The sequence below is a fragment of the Carassius gibelio genome, chromosome A6 (assembly GCF_023724105.1).
Source record: "Carassius gibelio isolate Cgi1373 ecotype wild population from Czech Republic chromosome A6, carGib1.2-hapl.c, whole genome shotgun sequence".
Lineage (NCBI taxonomy): Eukaryota > Metazoa > Chordata > Actinopteri > Cypriniformes > Cyprinidae > Carassius > Carassius gibelio.
This window is the reverse complement of record NC_068376.1, coordinates 5,353,003-5,373,913: the sequence shown is the minus strand read 5'-3', so window position 1 is coordinate 5,373,913 and position 20,911 is coordinate 5,353,003. Positions and strand designations below refer to the sequence as shown.

General features: G+C 37.2%; 1 protein-coding gene across 3 annotated transcripts; it reads right to left on the bottom strand.

The window, feature by feature from the left end:
* Positions 1-324: 324 nt before the first annotated feature.
* LOC128015339 (ras and Rab interactor 2) lies at positions 325-20,825 on the bottom strand. 3 transcript variants are annotated; one of them, XM_052599083.1, is made up of 12 exons: positions 20,371-20,825; positions 15,387-15,469; positions 13,866-13,978; positions 13,400-13,571; positions 13,148-13,259; positions 12,320-12,392; positions 11,626-11,717; positions 8,760-9,908; positions 4,184-4,492; positions 3,896-4,027; positions 2,442-2,605; positions 325-2,286 (listed from the first exon to the last, which is right to left on the bottom strand). In XM_052599083.1, the coding sequence occupies exons 2-12, from the start codon at positions 15,444-15,446 to the stop codon at positions 1,990-1,992; spliced, it is 2,673 nt and encodes an 890-aa protein (XP_052455043.1). In that variant the 5' UTR covers positions 15,447-15,469; positions 20,371-20,825; the 3' UTR covers positions 325-1,989. The 3 variants fall into 3 exon arrangements, with proteins under 3 accessions (XP_052455043.1, XP_052455045.1, XP_052455044.1); XM_052599085.1 differs by lacking the exon at positions 20,371-20,825 and having other exon boundaries at positions 13,400-13,633; positions 15,387-15,422; XM_052599084.1 differs by lacking the exons at positions 15,387-15,469; positions 20,371-20,825 and having other exon boundaries at positions 13,400-13,633; positions 13,866-14,249.
* Between the last annotated feature and the right edge of the window lie 86 nt (positions 20,826-20,911).

Genomic DNA, 20,911 nt, shown 5'->3' with positions numbered 1-20,911 from the left:
AATTCAAATAATTTACCTAATATTCATTTAAATAACTATTAAATATATTAAAAACAAACAAATAAATTATATAAATATTTAAAATGCTTATATTAATACAATTTGTGGTGTAATGTAGTATAGTTGATTTATTTATGGAAAATAATGTTTAAGAATTTTTGAAATATAAAAAAAGATGCAAATAAAATGAATAATATAATTATTTAAAATACTAATATTTACTAATATTTTACAAAAAACGAATAATAATAATACCTGTATGAAGTATATTTTAGGTTGCTCAACAAAACAGTTTTACAGTCTAACTTAAAAAACATTAAACTGTTTGAGTTAATAAAAAGAATAAAGATTTTATTTCCTGCAGTGAAAATAATCACAAAGGGAATAAAACATGCACAAGTTCAGTGTTCTGGAAACATTCTCTGTACATTGTACATGTTATGGTACAAAAAATATATAACATTTACAGTGTAGCACATTTAGACATTGGCTGAAGTATAAACAGCAAAGTGTTCTTATTTCAGAAGAACAAAGTGAGGAAAAAAGCTTCTGTAGCCAACTGAACAGTGTGCAAGGTCACACTGACACATCTCTATTGTGCTAAAGAAAAAGCAACCACGTGATCAAGCATCATCTCTTCTGAAGCTCACAGTATGAAAGCGTCTTCCTTCAAAGAATTTTCACACTGATGTGTTGATTGAGTCTCTTGATGGCAGAGGAGACAATTTTCTGATGCATACTTCAACACACACTCGACTGAATGCAAAAATAGCTTAAAGATTCTATACAGAACTCTATAGGTTAACTAGAGAATGCCTGACACCTCTGTACATGCAGAAAAGTGGCATAATATGGCTTTCATTGCAGTCCTGGCTTTTTTGGGGAAATATGCTACATTGAATTCATATTGAATCAAAGGAAAGAATATATATACTGACATGTTCAATACCATGTAACTTACAATACCCAATAAATGCCCTTTATAGTAAACATTTCTATTCAAATTAAAACTTAATGTGAATAAACATTATTTTACATAATGTAATATGCATAGGTGATTTTCTAAAAATATAGCACACTTCGGTCTCACAATTCGTATATAAAAATATATATTTTCAGATTTGTAATATGAACAACTGTATTTATATTATCATACAATTACGAATTAACGTTACAATTTGAATCTGTGAAACTAAGAATATTTGTCATTATTCAAACCAAAATAAAATTTAGCAGTCTTCGGAATTTCGCATGAAAGCCTGTTGCTACTTAATTCTCCCACATTAAAAAAAATACAAATACAACAACTAACAAACAATATTTCCAAAAATTCTGATACCCAATAAATAACATCATTTGGACCCCTTTAATGGGAAAGATAGGTAAATACCGTATTTTCCGGACTATAAGTCGCACTTTTTTTCATAGTTTGGCTGGTCTTGCGACTTATAGTCAGGTGTGACTTATTTATCAAAATTAATTTGACATGAACCGAGTGAAATGAACCGAGTGAAATGAACCAAGATAAATGTACCAATAGAAATCATAACCGTCTACAGCCACGAGAGGGCGCTCTATGCTGCTCATTTTCCTGTAGTCTACACTGAGCAGCATAGAGCGCCCTCTCGTGGCTGAAGATGGTTATGTTTTCTCTTGGTTCTAAATAAATGCGACTTATATATGTTTTTTTCCTCATCATGACGTATATTTGGACTGATGGGACTTATACTCAGGTGCGACTTATAGTCAGAAAAATACGGTAATTATAAAAATAAGAAAAGAACCATTGTGAATTCTAATTTTTACTCAGATTGACTGCAGTCATTCAGTGGAATGTTTCTATTCATGTAAAGGGGCAATTACATCATTTTTTCTTGAGCCACTGAGTACATGAGACTTTTACATTTTACTATCTTTATACACATTCCTTAAAGTCACACCTTCATTAAACATTTTCCAGTTACTGAGTGTTCAGGAAATGTCCAGCACTCAAGACGAAGGAGTCGAACAGTTCATGTTGGGTATCGACTTGTAGACAAAGTAAAAGTGTTGACGGTTCGGTCGACTATGTATCTCTGCCTTTATCCACTGTGGGTGTGTGTCTGCGGCCAACTGCTGGCTGCTGTCATCTGTGTAGAGAAAGAGGCCGTAGTTTTCTGGATCAGACACGTGGAATTTGAGCGCACAAAGGCAGCACACCTCTTCCGTCGTGGCATTGGGCTGCACCTGGAGGGTTTTAGCCGTGCAGCCGCTATCTGCCTTCTGCAGAGCCACTCGCATGTAGTTCTTCACACCAACAAACAAACAGACAGACAGAAATTATAGTGAGTTTTGTTTTACCACTCAAGAAACTGTATGGATGAAAATAGTCCATATCAATAAAATACAGTCTGAAACTATTCAAAAGCTGACTGGAGCCTGTTTGGAGGTCAGGATTTTACCTGGAAGTCGTCCACTGAGGGCAGGTTTCTCTGTAGTGTGCGACGCCGGTGCCACTGGTGGAGTGTGTCGCGTGTTGTAGAGCTCAGTATTCGTGATGCCTGCTCTTCCTGGAAATTCTTAATCAGTGACATTGCTCCGTATGCACTGGTGAGGTAATATCCTCCTGTACAGGATCAAGAGAAAAAGAGCACCTTAATAAACAGTTCAAACACCCAGGGAACCATCCAAAACCTAAATAAAAACTTGTTTAGTTCCATAAAATATTGCTATAAAAAATCTGCTTGGAAAAACATACACTACCATTCAAAGTTTTTTGTCGGTAAGATTATTATTATTTTTTAAATGTTTTTAAAAATAAGCTACCAAGGATGCATTTCTTTGATAAAAATACAGTAAAAACATTAATATTGTGAACTATTATTACAATTGTAATTTTCCAATTTCATGTATTTTTAAACTGAATTTTTCCCGTCTGCAGATTTGCTGCTCAAGAAACATTTGTTCTTATTGTCAATGTTGAAAACAGTTGTACTGCTTAATTTTTTTTTTTTACTGTGATATCTGCAGGGAGAACTGTATTTATTTGAAATATAAATCTTTTGTTAACATTCAAACAACTGAGAAATATAAAAGCATTTAAATGTGTTGGTTGTATTTTGTTGTATTTTTATGGGAGTAGGCGGAGTTAAAGAACTCTGGTGAAATTGTCTCTACAGAATCTTAGGTATAGTTTTTCATCACAAATTCTGCTATTAAGCAATAATTTTAAAAGTCAGTTGAATTAACACAAATAATTGGGTTCAACAAAAGTATATGAAATCAATTAACAATCTCTGAGCTCTTAACAGGTCTTTTTAAAAAGTTTTATCAGTTAATTTCTCTATGGAGAAAATGAATGGCATTTTTACGTCCAGAACCCGACTGTTGCCCTCTATAGGTAACACCAGACAGCAATGCAGTTCACTAGGTTTTCAAAACATGCATTATTTACTGAACAGACTGGAAGTACTGGAATTTTTAAAGTGACACAAAAGGGGAAATCAGCACTATAATGAGGATCATCCTATCTGTCACATTAGATTTGTGACCTGACTGTGTGTGTACTGCCACAATGAGCTCACTGAGTATAAGAGACACACCCAGGAGGAAATTACTCTGTGGGGAACAGAACTTCGTCACACATGGAAAATGCTTGTCCATTCTGAAACTCCTCGCACAGTTTGGATACTAGAATACTGCACAGTTATTAACTTTGTTAACATTACTCTGTCATTATGAACAATGAAAGATAATTCACATTAAATGTTGGAAAGGTGAAACTAATCCTGTTTTAGTTTTGAAGCTCTTCAATTTTTCCTCTTGATACAGTGAATCATTTAATTTTTTGCATTTTTCTTAAATAATTCCTGCTTATGTATCATTATCACATAAGTATGAGAACATGTTAACACACCTTCTCCATGCAGTAATGTGGGATCTATCAGCTCCATCATATACAGGATCTCAGTGTCCAGCTGAGGCATGTCACACTGGACCAACACATATGTCAACATGGGTAGGAAATCATCTGCTCCAAACATCCGCACTGACGCACACAGAGGAAACATTGATTAATTATCCATTCCAGCAAGTACCTTCCACTAGATTGTCTTTCAATTACTGATCTCATACACACCTAAAACATAAATCACATATAAAGCCTTTAAATAAACCCTCAAGATATAACTCCACGTGTACACACCTTCATGGTCTTGCATAATGTTGTAGATGAGTTTGCAGACTTTTAACAGCACCATAATCTTCCTCTCAGGTGAGTACATCTGGCACATGGCTCGGAGTTTTCGGTGGATCCTGTGGATGGCGTGGGCGTCTGGTGGCCGGGTTCCATTCACACCCAGCTCGTGAGGATGTTTGGCCTTGGCCAGGGCCAGATTCTCCCGCAGCCTCTGCCACACTCCACCGGCCTCCTGGAAGTCACGCAACACCGACTGCAAGCAGCCGTACAGAGGTTTCAGCACACACTTATGCATGGCTTTCTCCAACACTGGATCTGTGAAAGTGACGGAGATTTGAAGAGACACAGTTTTCATTTTCCCGTCCTGAGATGTGTTGTTTAAATTGCAAATGCATTTTCGCCCATTTTTGCGCTCTTGGGTGTGGTGGTCTAAAAAAAGGCGCATTGTTGGCGTGTGTTATTTTGAGGAACTGAAAATAGACTGTGCCATAGACCAACTCAAACCTGGTCTAAAGTCTATGGCGCAATATTTGTTTGTTATTTAAAGAGCACATTAGAAGAAAATGCGCCCCTTGGCGGGTCCATAATGCACATTGACTTTGCTTATTATGCAGAGGGATGCGCAGCAGAACACAAACATTTTTAAATATGAAACAATAAAAGATTAAAATGTAATAAATTATTATTGTGTAGGCTACATGAATATAAAATTTCCTACATGTCATAATGGATAGCCATTGCATGTATCAGAATTAGGCTTCCTATTTGCTCGCACGCGAGCACCAAAAAAATAAAATAAAAATAAAATAAAAACAAACTAAAAAGAAAAATATATAAAACATTTAATTACTTTATTCATTTTAATTGTATGGAAAAGAGCAGAAGATCAGTGATACAAGTTTGGAGCATCACAAGCATAAGCAACAAATTATGACAGAATTTTCCTTTTTTTTGGGTGAACTAATCCTTTAAACCTCAACCTTGTCAATCATTGCATTTGTGGTGCATTTTCAACAGCCAGAGCACTTTACATTGATTGCCATCTCACATCAACTTTAATGCAGTTGTATATCTTTGTTGTGCCAGAAACCCAATGAACAGTTATGATGAATAATACAAACTGACACTTTTATCCAAAGTGAGGAACAGCACAAATATCTGCACCAGTAAAAAACAAAACCACCCAAAATGCTTAAGAGTGCATATAAAGGCTTTGTTCTTCAAGGTGGCATGCTAAACATTTGAAAGATACAAAAGTGTATGAATTAAGGAACCTATTTTTAAGGAATCCTTTTTCATTTGTATTTATAGTTATGTTCCTTATGTACTGTTGTGAAACCATGGTATCACAACACAGCTTCAAAGGTAATGACATGACAGTTAAACAAACAAAGAAAAGTCTGCCCTTTGGAAAACATTAACCATTAATGTGGAAAGCATTTCTTTAAGCTAAACCAACAACTTATTGCTGGGATAACTGCTGAATTTTAAGTGCTCCACTTATGAAGAATTTATACTCTTTGAACACGTTCTTACTTGCATTAGGTTTGATATGCAAGAATTATTTTTGGTATGATTAAAGTATTCATGAAATGTCTGCCTTCAAGCTCTCTTTATTGGTCCTAAAACACTAAACAAAACTTTTTTTTAAACTGATTTACAATTTTTTTTAACATCCTTAATATATTAGGAACTATAAAACAGGATTATAGCATATTTGTCTTACAATGCACTAAATCAATATTCTGCTATTAAATTGACTGCTACTTTGTGTGAATTGTGAAATGTGCACCTAATTTCAGCTATTTCCATAGCAGTCTAGTCTGGGACTGTCATTTTTATGCAAATCAGACTAGTTAATATGATATTGTTAGCCTTGCACTGTAACCTCATACACTTTTTAATGCAACTGCAGAGACGAAAGCTGAACTCGAAAGGTATTTCAGATATAGTGCTTGCTTTTCACTGCTCAGTTGCTCTTGTTTCCTATTGTGGCTATTCCCACCACACTATCAACAACCTTTTGCCTGCATTACCAATGTATAACAAAAGCAGGTGACTAAACTCACATTTAAAACAAAATATTTTTCAAATGTCAGTATACTGTATAACAGTGGCTTAATTGCATATCAAAACATAGCTCCTCTTTTTATGACTATACATAATATACTATTGAACTTTCAGGTAAGTCAAAGTAATTATCATACACCTGGCAATATGTAGGGCAAGGCGCAGGGCAAGTGTTTTTGCTAGTTTCATCCCTACACAGTTTTCATTTTCCCGCCCTGAGATGTGTTGTTTAAATCGCAAATGCATTTTCGCCCATTTGTGCGCTCATGGGCGTGCTGGTCTATAAAAGGCGCATTGTTGGCGCGTTGTTATTTTGAGGAACTGAAAATAGACTGCACCATAGACCAACTCAAACCTGGTCTAAAGTCTAAAGTCAATGGGGCAATATTTGTTTGTTATTTAAAGAGCACATTAGAAGAAAATGCACCCCTTGGCGGGTCCATAATGCATGATGACTTTGCTTATTATGCAGAGGGGTGCGCAGCAGCACACAAACATTTTTAAATATGAAACAATAAAAGATTCAAATGTAAAAAATTATTATTGTGTAGGCTACATGAATATAAACATCCCTACATGTCTCCTTAGTTAAACTAGCAAAAGTGGATTCAGACATGCCCTGAATGCATCTACTCTGTGCGCTTTAGACCATGCACTTAGATAGTTAAAATAGGGCCCCATGAATTTATGTATGTCAATGAGTTTGCACAGACTAGGAAACAAAAAGGCAAGCTAAGGTTACATCTGGGAGACACAGAAGATAACATTTCAAAATGCAACAACTAATAGTTTCCAGATACTTGTAAAATGAACAGTGGATCAAACCTACCCACCCAATCAGCACAACACAATTAAGGCCCCAGTATACTTCAAACGAAATCGAAGAACGAACTGATATGGTGTAATTTCTAATAAAATAAGGCTGAAACAAAGTTTTTTTGAGTTGGTTTCAGCAGTTCGAAACAGCTCACCAAAGTGAGCTTTCTGGGGGAGTTCTCTTTGGTTCCTAAACACCTTTGAGTTTTCATTGGTACGTGGCAGTTACACAGTCGGTGGGTGTGTTCTGAAACACCATCTTCTTTGAAGTGTAATTTTTTCCCCCCTGTTCGTTCCTCATTTTGCAGAGGTGGTACAGTAGAGCAACATCTCCTGAATACACTTGAGTGTCGAATAACTGAGCTGGCACAAATATATCTGCACCTGTACGATCGCTCGCAGAGAAACTTTAAAGATTCAGAGAAAGCATTTAATTCCTAGAAAGAAATTGCATGTTGACGACCCAGAGTTAGGCAAAAATGACGTAGAGAAACATCCGAGACAAGTTTTCCAAAGACACGAAAAGAATGAAAGGAAAGAGTACAGGTAGCAAATACAAAATACATGTGTTTTAAATAAATGTTACACCATACTGCTGCTACTGCTGCTGCTGTGGTTGTGCTTTAAATAAGCCAATTTAAAGGGTAACGTTATACAGTAAATGAAATGAAAAAACGAATACAGTATAATAATAAACCTTTGTTTTTATCAAAAGTAAATCATGACAACACATACAATATAAAAAGGTGTTATAATTTATCCATGAGCCATTCAGACTTCCCATAAAGGACTGATTATGGAATGGTTCTTTTGTATTGCAAACCCTCACTTAAGGAGTTTCATGCAACCGGGCACAGGACCTTAACTATAAAGCCCCTTTTACACTGCACGTCATACCCAGCAAATTGCCGGAACATTGCCGGGTCGCCTTTTGTGTGAAAGCAAACACATCCCAAGATTGATTCCGGCATTGAACCCGGGTCGGGGACCTAGTAACATTGCCGGGTTCAATCCCAGGATGAGCGCTTTGTGAACAAAAGCCAGATGTAATGCCGTGTCGTAGTGATGATGCACGTTATCACGCGACTCTTTTACCGGCTGTTTTGAAGGAAGATCAACTTTCGCGACAAAAAAATATGTGCAAACTGTAATGAAGCAGAGATCAGTTTGTTCCTCACTTCCCGCGCTGACAACGACATCGTTTGCCAGCTTCAGTGAAAGTATAACGTGCCTAACGTTTTCAACTCGAACATTACACATCACGCGCTGATGTCATGCGTCACGTGTCGTTACGGGACCTTTAAGGGTTGTGTGTGAAAGCAATCACTGGCAGTGTGAGAGTGCAAAATCTAGCAACCTGGGAACAATTGCCGGAACACTTTACCCGTGTATTTGCCGGAATCGCAGTGTGAAAGGGGCTTAAGTAAGCCCATTCTTTCTCCTGGAAAGTCACCAGCAGAGTTTAGCTCTGTCCCTAATTAAACAGACCTAAACCAGCCTGATTAAGGTCTTTAAGATTACTTGAAATTCCAGGCATATGTGTTGGAGCTAAACTCTGCAGGAAAGTGACCCACCAGGAACAGGATTAGATTTCCCTCAAAGCAAGCCGTTCATAGGTTGATCTCACAGAAAAGTGCTTTTAAAATGACTCTGGTTCAACATGGCTCTAAAAAGAGTAGTACTGAAATCTACTCACCTATCAGATCCTCAGGTATGCACGACTCTATAGGTGGGTCCATTTCTGAGCTCTGTTTGAGGTAAGCTTTCATCTGGGTCATGAACTGCCGGATGGTCTGCAGAAGATCCTGGCTGGACGAGGGGCAGTTTTTATTCTCCTGCACAAAGCTCACATAGTCCTGCACCAGGCACCCAAAGTAGGAAGTTTTGTCTTGAGACAACTCAATAATCCGGAGCAAGATGCGTTTTTCAGGTGTAGCCAGCACACTGAAAACACCTTGGACCTTACGAAAGTGTCCCTTTAGTGCTCGTGGGATAACAAGAGACCTCGGTTGAGCCCCCACTAGTTCGACTGTCAGGAGTTTCTTTGACATGCGGGAAGCACGAAGGCGAAGATGCAGATCCCGTTCAAGTCCCACACCGTAGTTGTCCTCTTCGTCGTCATATTCATCACTGCTGTCATCCGTGGAGAGGCCTTTGCCAACACTTTGGGATAGTCCCATAGGGAGAGGATGAGGAGGAGAATCCAAAGAATCCAATGAGGAAGTGGACAAGCTTTGACCACTTGAGCTTCGCCCTTTCTCTTCGGGTCCAGTCCATTGCTGCAGGATGGTGCTGCTGGTCGGGTTAAAAGGCGTTGTATGGTTCCGATTGGCTTGAGAAAGGGCTCTAGAGATGGTCTCGTCATCTAACGCAATAGAGCAGCGGTAGCTGTCAATGTCTGGTGCTTGTCGTGGTAGAGGATTGCGTCTCTGACTCATTCTGGTAATGCCAGCACTCAAAGGCATAGTCCTCGGACCTGGGGATGCAGTAGGACTATGAACTAAAATACGAGGAGGAGGTGGTCTTGGTGGAGGAGGGGGACGAGATTTTCCGTTTTCTGCTGTTGGGTCCTTTGAGATCACTGTTTCTGAATTTCCTGTGACATCTTGCTGTGTCTTGAGAAAGACAGGGTTGATAAAAGACAAAGCACTGCTGAAGCAACTTCTTACAACCTCTGAGGTATTAGGGCAGGTGTTAGTCAGTGGTAGTGGGACATTTAGCTTCCCATTTGGTGTGGAGGTTTGATCCTTTATCTGTAAGACATCATAGCAGTTGTCCTGAACCGGAGACCTTTCTTGGGCAAAGATTGTCCCTTGTTGTTTGTTGAAAGAAGATTCCCAGAATGCTGGAATAAAAGAGAGAATCTGATTAATGGTTAACAACTCACAAGTACAAACTTCATACCGACACAACCACAAAAGCAACAAACACACCCACTCCTGCTTCCTACCATAGACCACCACACAGTGTCAGCACACATGTGAATTTGAGTGTGTGTGGCTATACCTAGTTACAGCCAGGCAAAAGCGTCTGTTCTCTTCTGTTGTTCTCAGGCCCACTGAAGTTCTTGGAGAAATTAAGCAAGCTTAGTCGTGCATTTCAGAAACCTGATTCACAAACGCCATTCAAACACTCCCAACAAAGAGCCGGCCAAAAACTGAGTCATTTATCCAAACAGACAGTGTGTATGGGGAGGTTGATTTCACAGACCACACCAAAGCCCTCCTCTTTCTCCTCCCCATGCTTTCTGTCTCTCTCCCCACTCATTTCAGTATGGTTTCTACTTATGTTACCAGTTTCTATTAAGAATAGATATTATATTCTTAAATTAATGACTCAAAGTTATAGTTTTTCTGTGGCAACTTTAGTGTACATATATATAGGGTGTTTTGGATGGGTGTTGCTATGGTGGTACAAGTGTTTTTGTTGTTGTTGTTGTTTTAGCCTATTGCTAACTTCTCAAAATGCTGTCTTTAACTAAGGAGAATGGAACTATCAATGTTAAGGAAACAAAGGAAGACACATGTTGCTACAAACACACACACACACACACTCTTTCCCTCAGTGACCTCTATGCTCTGATTAGCTCACATAGTCTCACACATTATCTGGAATGTCAGCTGGACTAGTAATAACATGGAACTGAATAGTAGGCCAGCGTATTCACAGCTGTGGTGGATGGAGAGATTCAAACACATAGTTACTCACAAGACAGTCACAGCAAAGGTTCCTTCTTCTCTATGAACATTGGAATATTTCTTCATTATGTGACAAAGAATGTTTGACACTTGTTCAAGATAGTCTGAAGCATGTAAGAACATACAAAAATATTGCATTACTAATTATTACTTGTGCATGCAACATGCTTGAGTATACTGATAAAAGCTCTGGTTTCCTGACACACTTAACATCACATCACCCCTGCTGTTTTAAGAGTGCACCAGTGGCAGACCTGACTCACTTGGTGCCCTAGGTCAGAGACATAAGCAAGAAGGAAAAAAAAGACAGAAATTTTAACAAATGTCAGAAGTGTTAATCTGTTTGTGCTACTGCTGTTTTCATTTAGTGTGCATGGGGACCAGGGTTCTAATCCTAAAAACTATTGTTATTTTTTTTTTTAATAAAACGAAGCAAATTTGATATTGATAATTTGTATCGTATGAAAGGGCCATTTTACATTTCTGATAATACTTAAGATTTTTTTCTTGTTCCCAATTCTACTTGGCTCCAAAATCAGAGATAGTGATTGACCTCTGAATTCGAATGGACGCTGGACCACTGCTATTTATACACATAATCACAGATATCTACATTACTGCGCAGATATAATATTTTAGATTCATATAGATAGAGCATAAAAATAGAAAACCATGGTGCCAAACAGGAATTAATGTATTATATATATGTATATATATATATATATATATATATATATATATATATATATATATATATATATATATACACACACACACACACACACACACACACATATAATTGTGTCTATATTAAATTAAATATTTATTATTATTCTAAGTGGATTAGACTAGTTAGGTCAGTACCTGCTCCTTGCTGAGCCACTTCATCTAGATCTGACAGGGTCTCAGCTGAGTGGATGACCTCAGGAAGCTTCAGGGTAAACGGCAGAATGTCTCTAATATGAAACAAATAGAGTCAGACAGACAAATAGGGCGTGAAAGAGGGTAAAAAAAGAGGATGAAAAGTGAGGAGATTCACTGTTTTCCTACATTAATGGTGACAGGTCAAATTATACATCACATTTAGTCTTGAAAAAAACAAGCATCATATGGAGAACTGATTTATGGATGATATCAAATCAATCATTTTTACTTAGGGCCATATATTATCCTGTTGCTGATAAGGTGATGGATATCATTGTGTTAAATGAGCGTTGGTTTAATTTCTTCACAATCATTCATAGTTTCTTTACTCATTTAGCACACTTGAACACCGCAGAGAAGGTAAGGATGGCAAGATAGCAATAAAAGATTTCATCCATTCCAAAGATGATCAAATTGTTCATAGTGGATTGTTTGTATATGTTACAAACGTGAACATGGGAGCGGTTGAGTGTTATGCGTAAACCCACAGTGCTTAGAGTTAGGGATTTGTTCATCTTCCTAGTTATATGTATTAGCAATAGCAATAATGATGCTTGTCTTAACAGTCTTGTCTTAGCAGTCTAATAATTGACAAGTTAAATAATTAAATTATCAGTCATTACAAAAGTGTTACCTGCTGATACAATAAAAGGCCACAAGACGAAAGAGGTCAGCAAAACTGATTCCTGAGCCCTGTAGAGAAAATGCTAGGAAAAAAAGAGCAATACAATAAGAATTTATAATCTCCAAGCAAATTTCACAATTTCATCCATCATAATAACACAGGGGCACTGAGTGTTGCTCTAGATTCTTCATTTTTTGGGAATTTTCCGAACATGTTTTGGGAAATTTCTGAACTGATTCTGAACTTGGCAGGGAAAGTGCTCACAAACCTTCAGTGCCTTTCAGACCACATCCAGCTCCAAGGCACAGAGGAAATTCACAGCTGGATTGTGCCCGGGCCAAAAACGCTAGGGTGTGTCTGATATTTCACATGCAGAATTTCTTGGAGCTGCCGAATACCTGAAATGCTGCCAGGCTACTATTGTGATGTTTAGCTGCAAATATGGTGCCTCTGTTTCAAACCAAGCCAGTTGCAAATAGCTGCTCAGGTTAAAGTAACTGAAGACTGATTATAACTACCTTTGAAAAAAGGGGAAAACTTCCCATTCTGACTCAAAACAGAGATTTATAAAATGATATCAAAAGTGCATGAGTGTAGAGTCACTGCCAAGTGGTCTCTGACCTCACCACTGCATGCACGTGAAAGTAACATGCTGCTTGGTATCAAGAAACAATAAAAAAGATAGACACAATAAATCACAATAAAAGTAAACCCCACATATCTTTCACAGGCAAACATCCTGAGCTGATGGTGATATAGAACACAGAAGTAAATACAGCTAGATGTGAGCTGTCAACAACAGTTATGGCTTAATATGATATAAGGGATCTGACGTACTGTACTGACTCTCCTTTACAGGGATGTGAATGACGGTGGAGTCTGAGCTACCATCCATGTGGAATGACAGGACCTTCTTTTGGAGGACAGATGATTTCCACACTAAAAACACCTGGAAAGGAAAGAAAAAAATGCTTATGCAGTAGTTCTTAAAGGGACAGTTCACCATCGTTTTAATTTCTTAGACTATTTCTTAAAAATAAAATAAAAAACTGTCTGGTGTCTTTGTGTTGGCTCCCTAACATATTTTACCCCAGCTGGTTGCTGCAGTAGGATGCCAGTGGCCTCTTGCTGGTCGATTGTAAGCAGAAGCCAGATGGGGTGTGTGTGTATCAGTTTGTCCAAGACACAGACACTTATACTCGTACCATCCCCATCATCTGCAGGATAATGTAGACACAAAGCGCTCATCTCTCCCTCTATCCTACAGAGAACAAAATTGGTGTAGTGGGTTGTCTTTGTTTTGATAGAGATGTCTTTTATGTCCTTTAAAGGAAGAAAAGGCATTAGAAAGACTGACTAGACACTGGCGTCCTCTACTGGACTCTACTACAAAACATACAGAGGTTCTTTAATATTACAGTACATAAACAGCAATGCATCTATTAAAAGTACAGATAATGTAGTTATTGTTGAATTCAAATGCTCTGTTATTTAGCTTACTGCACAATGATGGTCTTAATGCATTCTTGATATTTGTATATTAATGTGTACTCACTCTATGAGCACAGACATGTCTGGATCTCTGTCTGGATCTCTGTCTTTTTTCTGCGCAGCACGAACCATTTGCTGTTCCAAAGCACCCAGTGACAATGCAAATGCATCGACAAGCTACACATGGACAGAAAAAGTCAAATCTTACTTGTCCCAGCAGAAAACATCTCGGTGAATTAATGTAGTGGTCTTTTTAAATCCACTTTGGCAATATCCCTTTAGATAATATAGAATCTGAAAAAAAGGGAAACTGCCAGGAAACCGGCAGAGAACAGTGAAGGAAAAATGGAAGCTGAAAGAAAACAACAACAACAACAACAAGCAGAAAAAGGCTTATTTGAGACCAAAACAAAAGAAACCGCTTCAGCCTCGCTGGACATCCATCCATGAGCAGGAAGAAAGTTAGTCACTTTCCTGTGTTCTTAATCTATTTCCCCCAACAGGAAATGGGATTTACCATGGCAACACAACCCAACCCAACCCAACCATCACAGCATTACTTTATGCAAGTATTTACATGTGATCTTCAATGACGACAGTAGATATGCAAATCAACTCCATTACAGACATAAGAAAAGTGTTTTAACTGCAAGTTATAAACTCATAATTGTGAGTTTAAATATCACAAATCTTTTTTTTTTCTTTCTTTTTACATCTCACAATAGTTTTTTCTCACATTTTAAAGTAAAACAAATTAAAAAAGGTAATTGCTACTTTTTTCTTGCAATTCTGAGTTTATATCTCATTCTGAAAAAAAACCCCTGAAGTGTGAGGAAAAAACTAAAGTCAGAATTGTGAGATAAAAAGTTTCTTGTAATTTTTTTAATTTACCTATATTATCCGGAAAGATTTTTGGGCACATTTAATTGTCCTAACGGGCGAAAAGTTAATAGGACCACATTTTAAAAAGTAATAGCACATCTCTTTTCAACAAAGTGCACGCTTTGGTGTAACATTTATGTCCACTACACAAATGGAGCAGGATTATTTTCATATGGATTACTTAAGCCTCTATTTTACATACATTTAAAGATTCTGCATAGTATAAACAACTGTCCAGTTTTTAGATAAATAACATAAAATGAGCTGTGCCTGGCAGTCTGTTAGTGGCATTCTGAACAAAACTACTTTCAAAAAGAAGAAATGTTTCCAATACTTATGCAATATGCCACTTTGGTGACTGCAATATGTTGACTCCAATTAAATATTCTGAATCACCCTGACAACTTCTTGTGTTTTTAATGTTGAGTGATGCTGCAAAAATGAAACATCTATTATGGGATGCTTGAATTGTCCTGTTTGGGCAACAAGTCCTGGTACAGTCTCACACACACACACACACACACACACACACACACACAAACACACACACACACACACACACACACACACAGTTATATACAGCCAGTGAATGTACGCAGTGGAAAACAAAATGTTCAAAGTTTCAAATGCTTCCCTTGATTTGTCAGGATCCTGCTCAATTTTAAGTGCAGATATAGAAATGTTCACAGAAAGATCATCTTACCTGAAGAAAGCTACCACTTCTGTCCATCCGGCTGGGTTGTGATAACGATTTCATTTCCATGTTGCTCTTGTTGTTTTAAAGTCCTGCAAGTCATAAGAGGCATGGGGATCACTAAATAAGATGACTCTGATATAAAATTGTTGTTGTAAAATCTGTTTTCAGTATGACTGATGCATTCATTCCTACTGTATTTGCTGCACACTTGTCTCCCTTCATATTCAGTCATACTCTGAAATGTCTGTTATTATGATAACGGATGAATGGTTTGTCTGTAAGCCTGAGATTAGTGTCTAGAAGCTGTAATTATTTCCTCAAACAGACAATTACACACCGAAGGCCCTGTCTGCTTGACACTTCTTGAAATTATTAAACAGTTATTTTCTGAAGCGATATGATTAATTAGTATACACAGCAAGTCAAGTCAAGTCAAATCACATTTATTTATATGGCGCTTTAAACAAAATACATTGCTTCAAAGCCACTGAACAACATTCATTAGGAAAACGGTGTGTCAGTTATGCAAAATGACAGTTAAAGGCAGTTCATCATTGAATTCAGTGATGTCATCTCTGTTCAGTTTAAATAGTGTCTGTGCATTCATTTGCAATCAAGTCAACGATATCGCTGTAGATGAAGTGACCCCAACTAAGCAAGCCAGAGGCGACAGCGGCAAGGAACCGAAACTCCATCGGTGACAGAATGGAGAAAAAAACCTTGGGAGAAACCCGGCTCAGTTGGGGGGGGGGCAGTTCTCCTCTGACCAGACGAAACCAGTAGTTCAATTCCAGGCTGCAGCAAAGTCAGATTGTGCAGAAGAATCATCTGTTTATTGTGGTCTTGTCCTGGTGGTCTTTACAGGGGATCTGTATCTGGGGCTTTAATTGTCCTGGTCTCCGCTGTCTTTCAGGAATGCAGATGTCTTTTCTTGGTGCTGATCCACCATCTGATCTGGATACAGACTGGATCTGGTGGCTACGGTGACCTTGGAATAATAGAGAAACAGACTAATATTAGCGTAGTTGCCATTCTTCTAGTGATGTAGCAAGTACATCGGGTGTTATGTGAAGTGTTTCCGGTTCCAGTTTACCTAATTAATGCAGCCTAAAACTCCTTTAACGGATTTGGATATTAAAAGCATATTAATATGTTATATGTAAGCCAGGTTAAAGAGATGGGTCTTAAATCTTGATTTAAACTGCAAGAGTGTGTCTGCCTCCCGAACAATGTTAGGTAGGTTATTCCAGAGTTTAGGCGCCAAATAGGAAAAGGATCTGCCGCCCGCAGTTGATTTTGATATTCTAGGTATTATAAAATTGCCTGAGTTTTGAGAATGTAGCGGACGTAGAGGATTATAATGTAAAAGGAGCTCATTCAAATACTGAGGTGCTAAACCATTCAGGGCTTTATAAGTAATAAGCAATATTTTAAAATCTATACAATGATTGATAGGGAGCCAGTGCAGTGTTGACAGGACCGGGCTAATATGGTCATACTTCCTGGTTCTAGTAAGAACTCTTGCTGCTGCATTTTGGACTAGCTGTAGTTTGTTTACTAACCAGGCAGAACAACCACCCAATAAAGCATTACTATAATCTAACCTTGAGGTCATAAATGCATGGATTAACATTTCTGCATTTGACATTGAGAGCATAGGCCGTAATTTAGATATATTTTTGAGATGGAAAAATGCAGTTTTACCAATGCTAGAAACATGGCTTTCTAAGGAAAGATTGGGATCAAATAGCACACCTAGGTTCCTAACTGATGACGAAGAATTGACAGAGCAGCCATCAAGACTTAGACAATAATCTAGGTTATTACATGCAGAGTTTTTCGGTCCTATAATTAGCACCTCTGTTTTTCAGAATTTAGCAGTAAGAAATTACTCGTCATCCAGTTTTTTATATCGACTATGCATTCCATTAGTTTTTCAAATTGGTGTGTTTCACCGGGCCGCGAAGAAATATAGAGCTGAGTATCATCAGCATAACAGTGAAAGCTAACACCATGTTTCCTGATGATATCTCCCAAGGGTAACATATAAAGCGTGAAGAGTAGCGACCCTAGTACTGAGCCTTGAGGTACTCCATACTGCACTTGTGATCGATATGATAAATCTTCATTCACTGCTACGAACTGATGGCGGTCATATAAATATGATTTAAACCATGCTAATGCACTTCCGTTAATGCGAACAAAGTGTTCAAGTCTATGCAAAAGAATGTTGTGGTCAATTTTGTCAAATGCAGCACTAAGATCCAATAGAACTAATAGAGAGTTACAACCATAAACAGATGATAAGAGCAAGTCATTTGTAACTCTAAGGAGAGCAGTCTCAGTACTATGATAAGTTCTAAATCCTGACTGGAAATCCTCACATATACCATTTTTCTCTAAGAAGGAATATAACTGTGAGGATACCACCTTTTCTACTATCTTGGACAGAAAAGGGAGATTTGAGATTGGTCTATAATCAACTAGTTCTTTGGGGTCAAGTTGTGTTTTTTTGATGAGAGGCTTAATAACAGCCAGTTTGAAGGTTTTGGGGACATATCCTAATGACAATGAGGAATTAATAATAGTCAGAAGAGGATCTATGACTTCTGGAAAATACCTCTTTTAGGAACTTAGATGGTCTAACATAGGGTCTAACATACATGCTGTTGGTTCAGATGATTTAACTAGTTTATACAACACTAAGAGAAATACACAGAAATATAGTCACACACACATATACAGACAGATGCAAGCACAATATCTTAAACAGATCATTTCCTCAAAGCTGTTTAAAACACAATTTGCAGAAGTTATTCATAGGAACATACAGTGAAGTCAGTGGTCAGATCAGTAACACAGCTTAGTTTGAGCTTGAGCAACACTGTGTGGTTAGTACAGGCACTATATATAAAATACAGTATAATCATATTCTACACACTCCAGGTCACCTGCAAAATAGCTTTATTGAACAGACTGGACTCTTAATTACAGATCAGGGAAGTTATCCTGTTTATGAAAGCAGCAGATGTTAACTCATGCCTCTCGCTTTCTGCATTGCAATAACAATGGAGCATTGTGTTTTTCACAGTATTGATTCTGTCTTTTGGGGCATACATAGTCAGGCGAGAATTTGAACTGAAACTAGTGTGTGTGTGTGTGAGTGTGTAACACAGCTGCAATCAGACAAAGACACATGTGATATGACCAATATACTGGCTTTGAAAAAAACAGTTAGAGGGTTTTTAAAGAGTATATAAAATCCCCTCTGTCACATACACAAGTGGACATTCTCTCAAACAACTTCATTTTTTTTAACACTGAAAAACTTGCCATGTGTGCTGGACACAATACATACACAAGGCTTTGACACTGAAAAAGAAAGACTGTATGTTATTAATAATATTATCTAAATTATTATTAATAATTTACATAACTTAAATATTTTTTGGAAACAGTTAACGTTATATAAATAATCTATAGAATTCATTTATGTATTTTTCAGAAATATATTTTGAATAGATGAATGGATAATTGAATATATAGAGTATATACATTTTTATTATGTCAATAAAAATACACTCAGTTATAAAAAATACGGTGGCACTTTACAATAGGGAACACATTCACTATTAATTAAGAGTTTTCCCTAAATAAACTCCAAATTTACTGCTTATTAATAGTTTTTAAGGTAGTTAAGTTTAAATATGGGTAAGGATTAAGGGACCTAAAATATGGTCATGCAGACTAATGATGATTTATAAGTACAAATAAACAGCCAGTATGCTAATAATACCAACACACAGAAAAAGGAAGCATGTCTTACACATACTGTAATCCATTTCACACACCAGTGACATTTAGACCAGAGGATTTTAAAGATATTCCCATATCCCGTGTAAAAACATAATTCTTAATAACCCAAACCACAGAAATACACATGCATATTTCATAGAAACATTTATCAAAAGGCAGTGAGGTCTGAGGCTAAAAGTCTGTTTTCTGCAGGAGGGTGAATGCTCTACAGCTCCCTACCCTCTTTAACCCTCTTTCTGTGCACAAGCACACATTTCTTCATGTTTGTTCCTGTCACTACAGTGCATAGAAGCAATCTGATGTGATACATGCTGAAAAATTCCTGACAAAGATGGGCCACACCATTGCATCAGCCCTCAGTGCAAACCAAGTACATGCTGGCACCACCAGCGCTGGAGATCCCACAATCAAACTAGAACCACGATTGTACTCACTGTAACCGTGTTATTGACTAGTGGAACATTAAAACGCACAAATCATTTTGTAATAGTTGAGTGTAAAGCAAGCTTGCAAAGATTATGAAATTCATATCATGCACTGTATTTATTTTAAAAAGCTCTCTTCATAAATAGCCTATTATATATAGGATTAGAAAAAATAGAATAGAAAATAGAATTTAATAAGACTATTATATATATATATATATATATATATATATATATATATATATATATATATATATATATATATATATATATATATATACACACACACACACACACACACACACACACACACATATTGTGTGTGCATTTTACTAACCTAGAGAGGAATTTATTTAACATTTGCTGACAAGTAATTAGCAATTTTTTTTATTTATTTCTATTATAACACAATTATCATCCGCCACATGCCGAACACAATTTCCACATGCCGAACACATCATCCTCCAACTCTCCGTAATGTTTGATTGCATATCGTGTTATGCATGTAAACAATAAGTAAATATGACGAATATGAATAAGTAGCAGCTTGAAAGTCTAAACACTTGGAATAAATTAGTGTTGAAAAAAAAAGAGGTTTAATGCGTCAGAGAAAATCAGAGAAACAGAAACAAAATAGCGTTTCAACAGAACAAAATAGCAAGCCCAATGCGAACAGAAACAACTTCATTCAAAACTTAACTAAATATGCAATAATATTATAATAGAAAATTGATATCACATAAACCTACCTCTGAGTCCCGCCAGCACATCAAGCACATGTGTCTGCAGTGATGACAGTCCAGGGATTCTACTACTCTCTGACAGTTTAACATGCGCGTCACACCAACAATCCGCGGTCACATGATCACGTGACCGACGCTGCACGTCATGGGTGGTATAGGCATCCAAAATAATAGCAAACATTGACTTGCTATGATAAAATAGCCCTTATTCAGACTGTGCTGTTCTTAAAGGGGTCATTAACTTTTTATTATTAATATTATTATTATTTGGAACTGTTCTCTGAGGACCACGTACAATTTCATCAACATAAAAAACATTATTAGTGAGAATTAGAATAGGCTATTTTCTATCCTGTTTGGACCCTCTCATCAGAATGCTCCAGATGCAGATTGTAGACTCGGATGTAAACGCCCACTGCTTTGCATTAATAATAATCTGCATTAATAATAATCCCTAATGACCCTAATGCCTGGCACTAGTTCTGAAGCAATAGAAAATATACTTGCAAATAATGATTCAGATTGGTAGATCTAAACAGCATCTTCA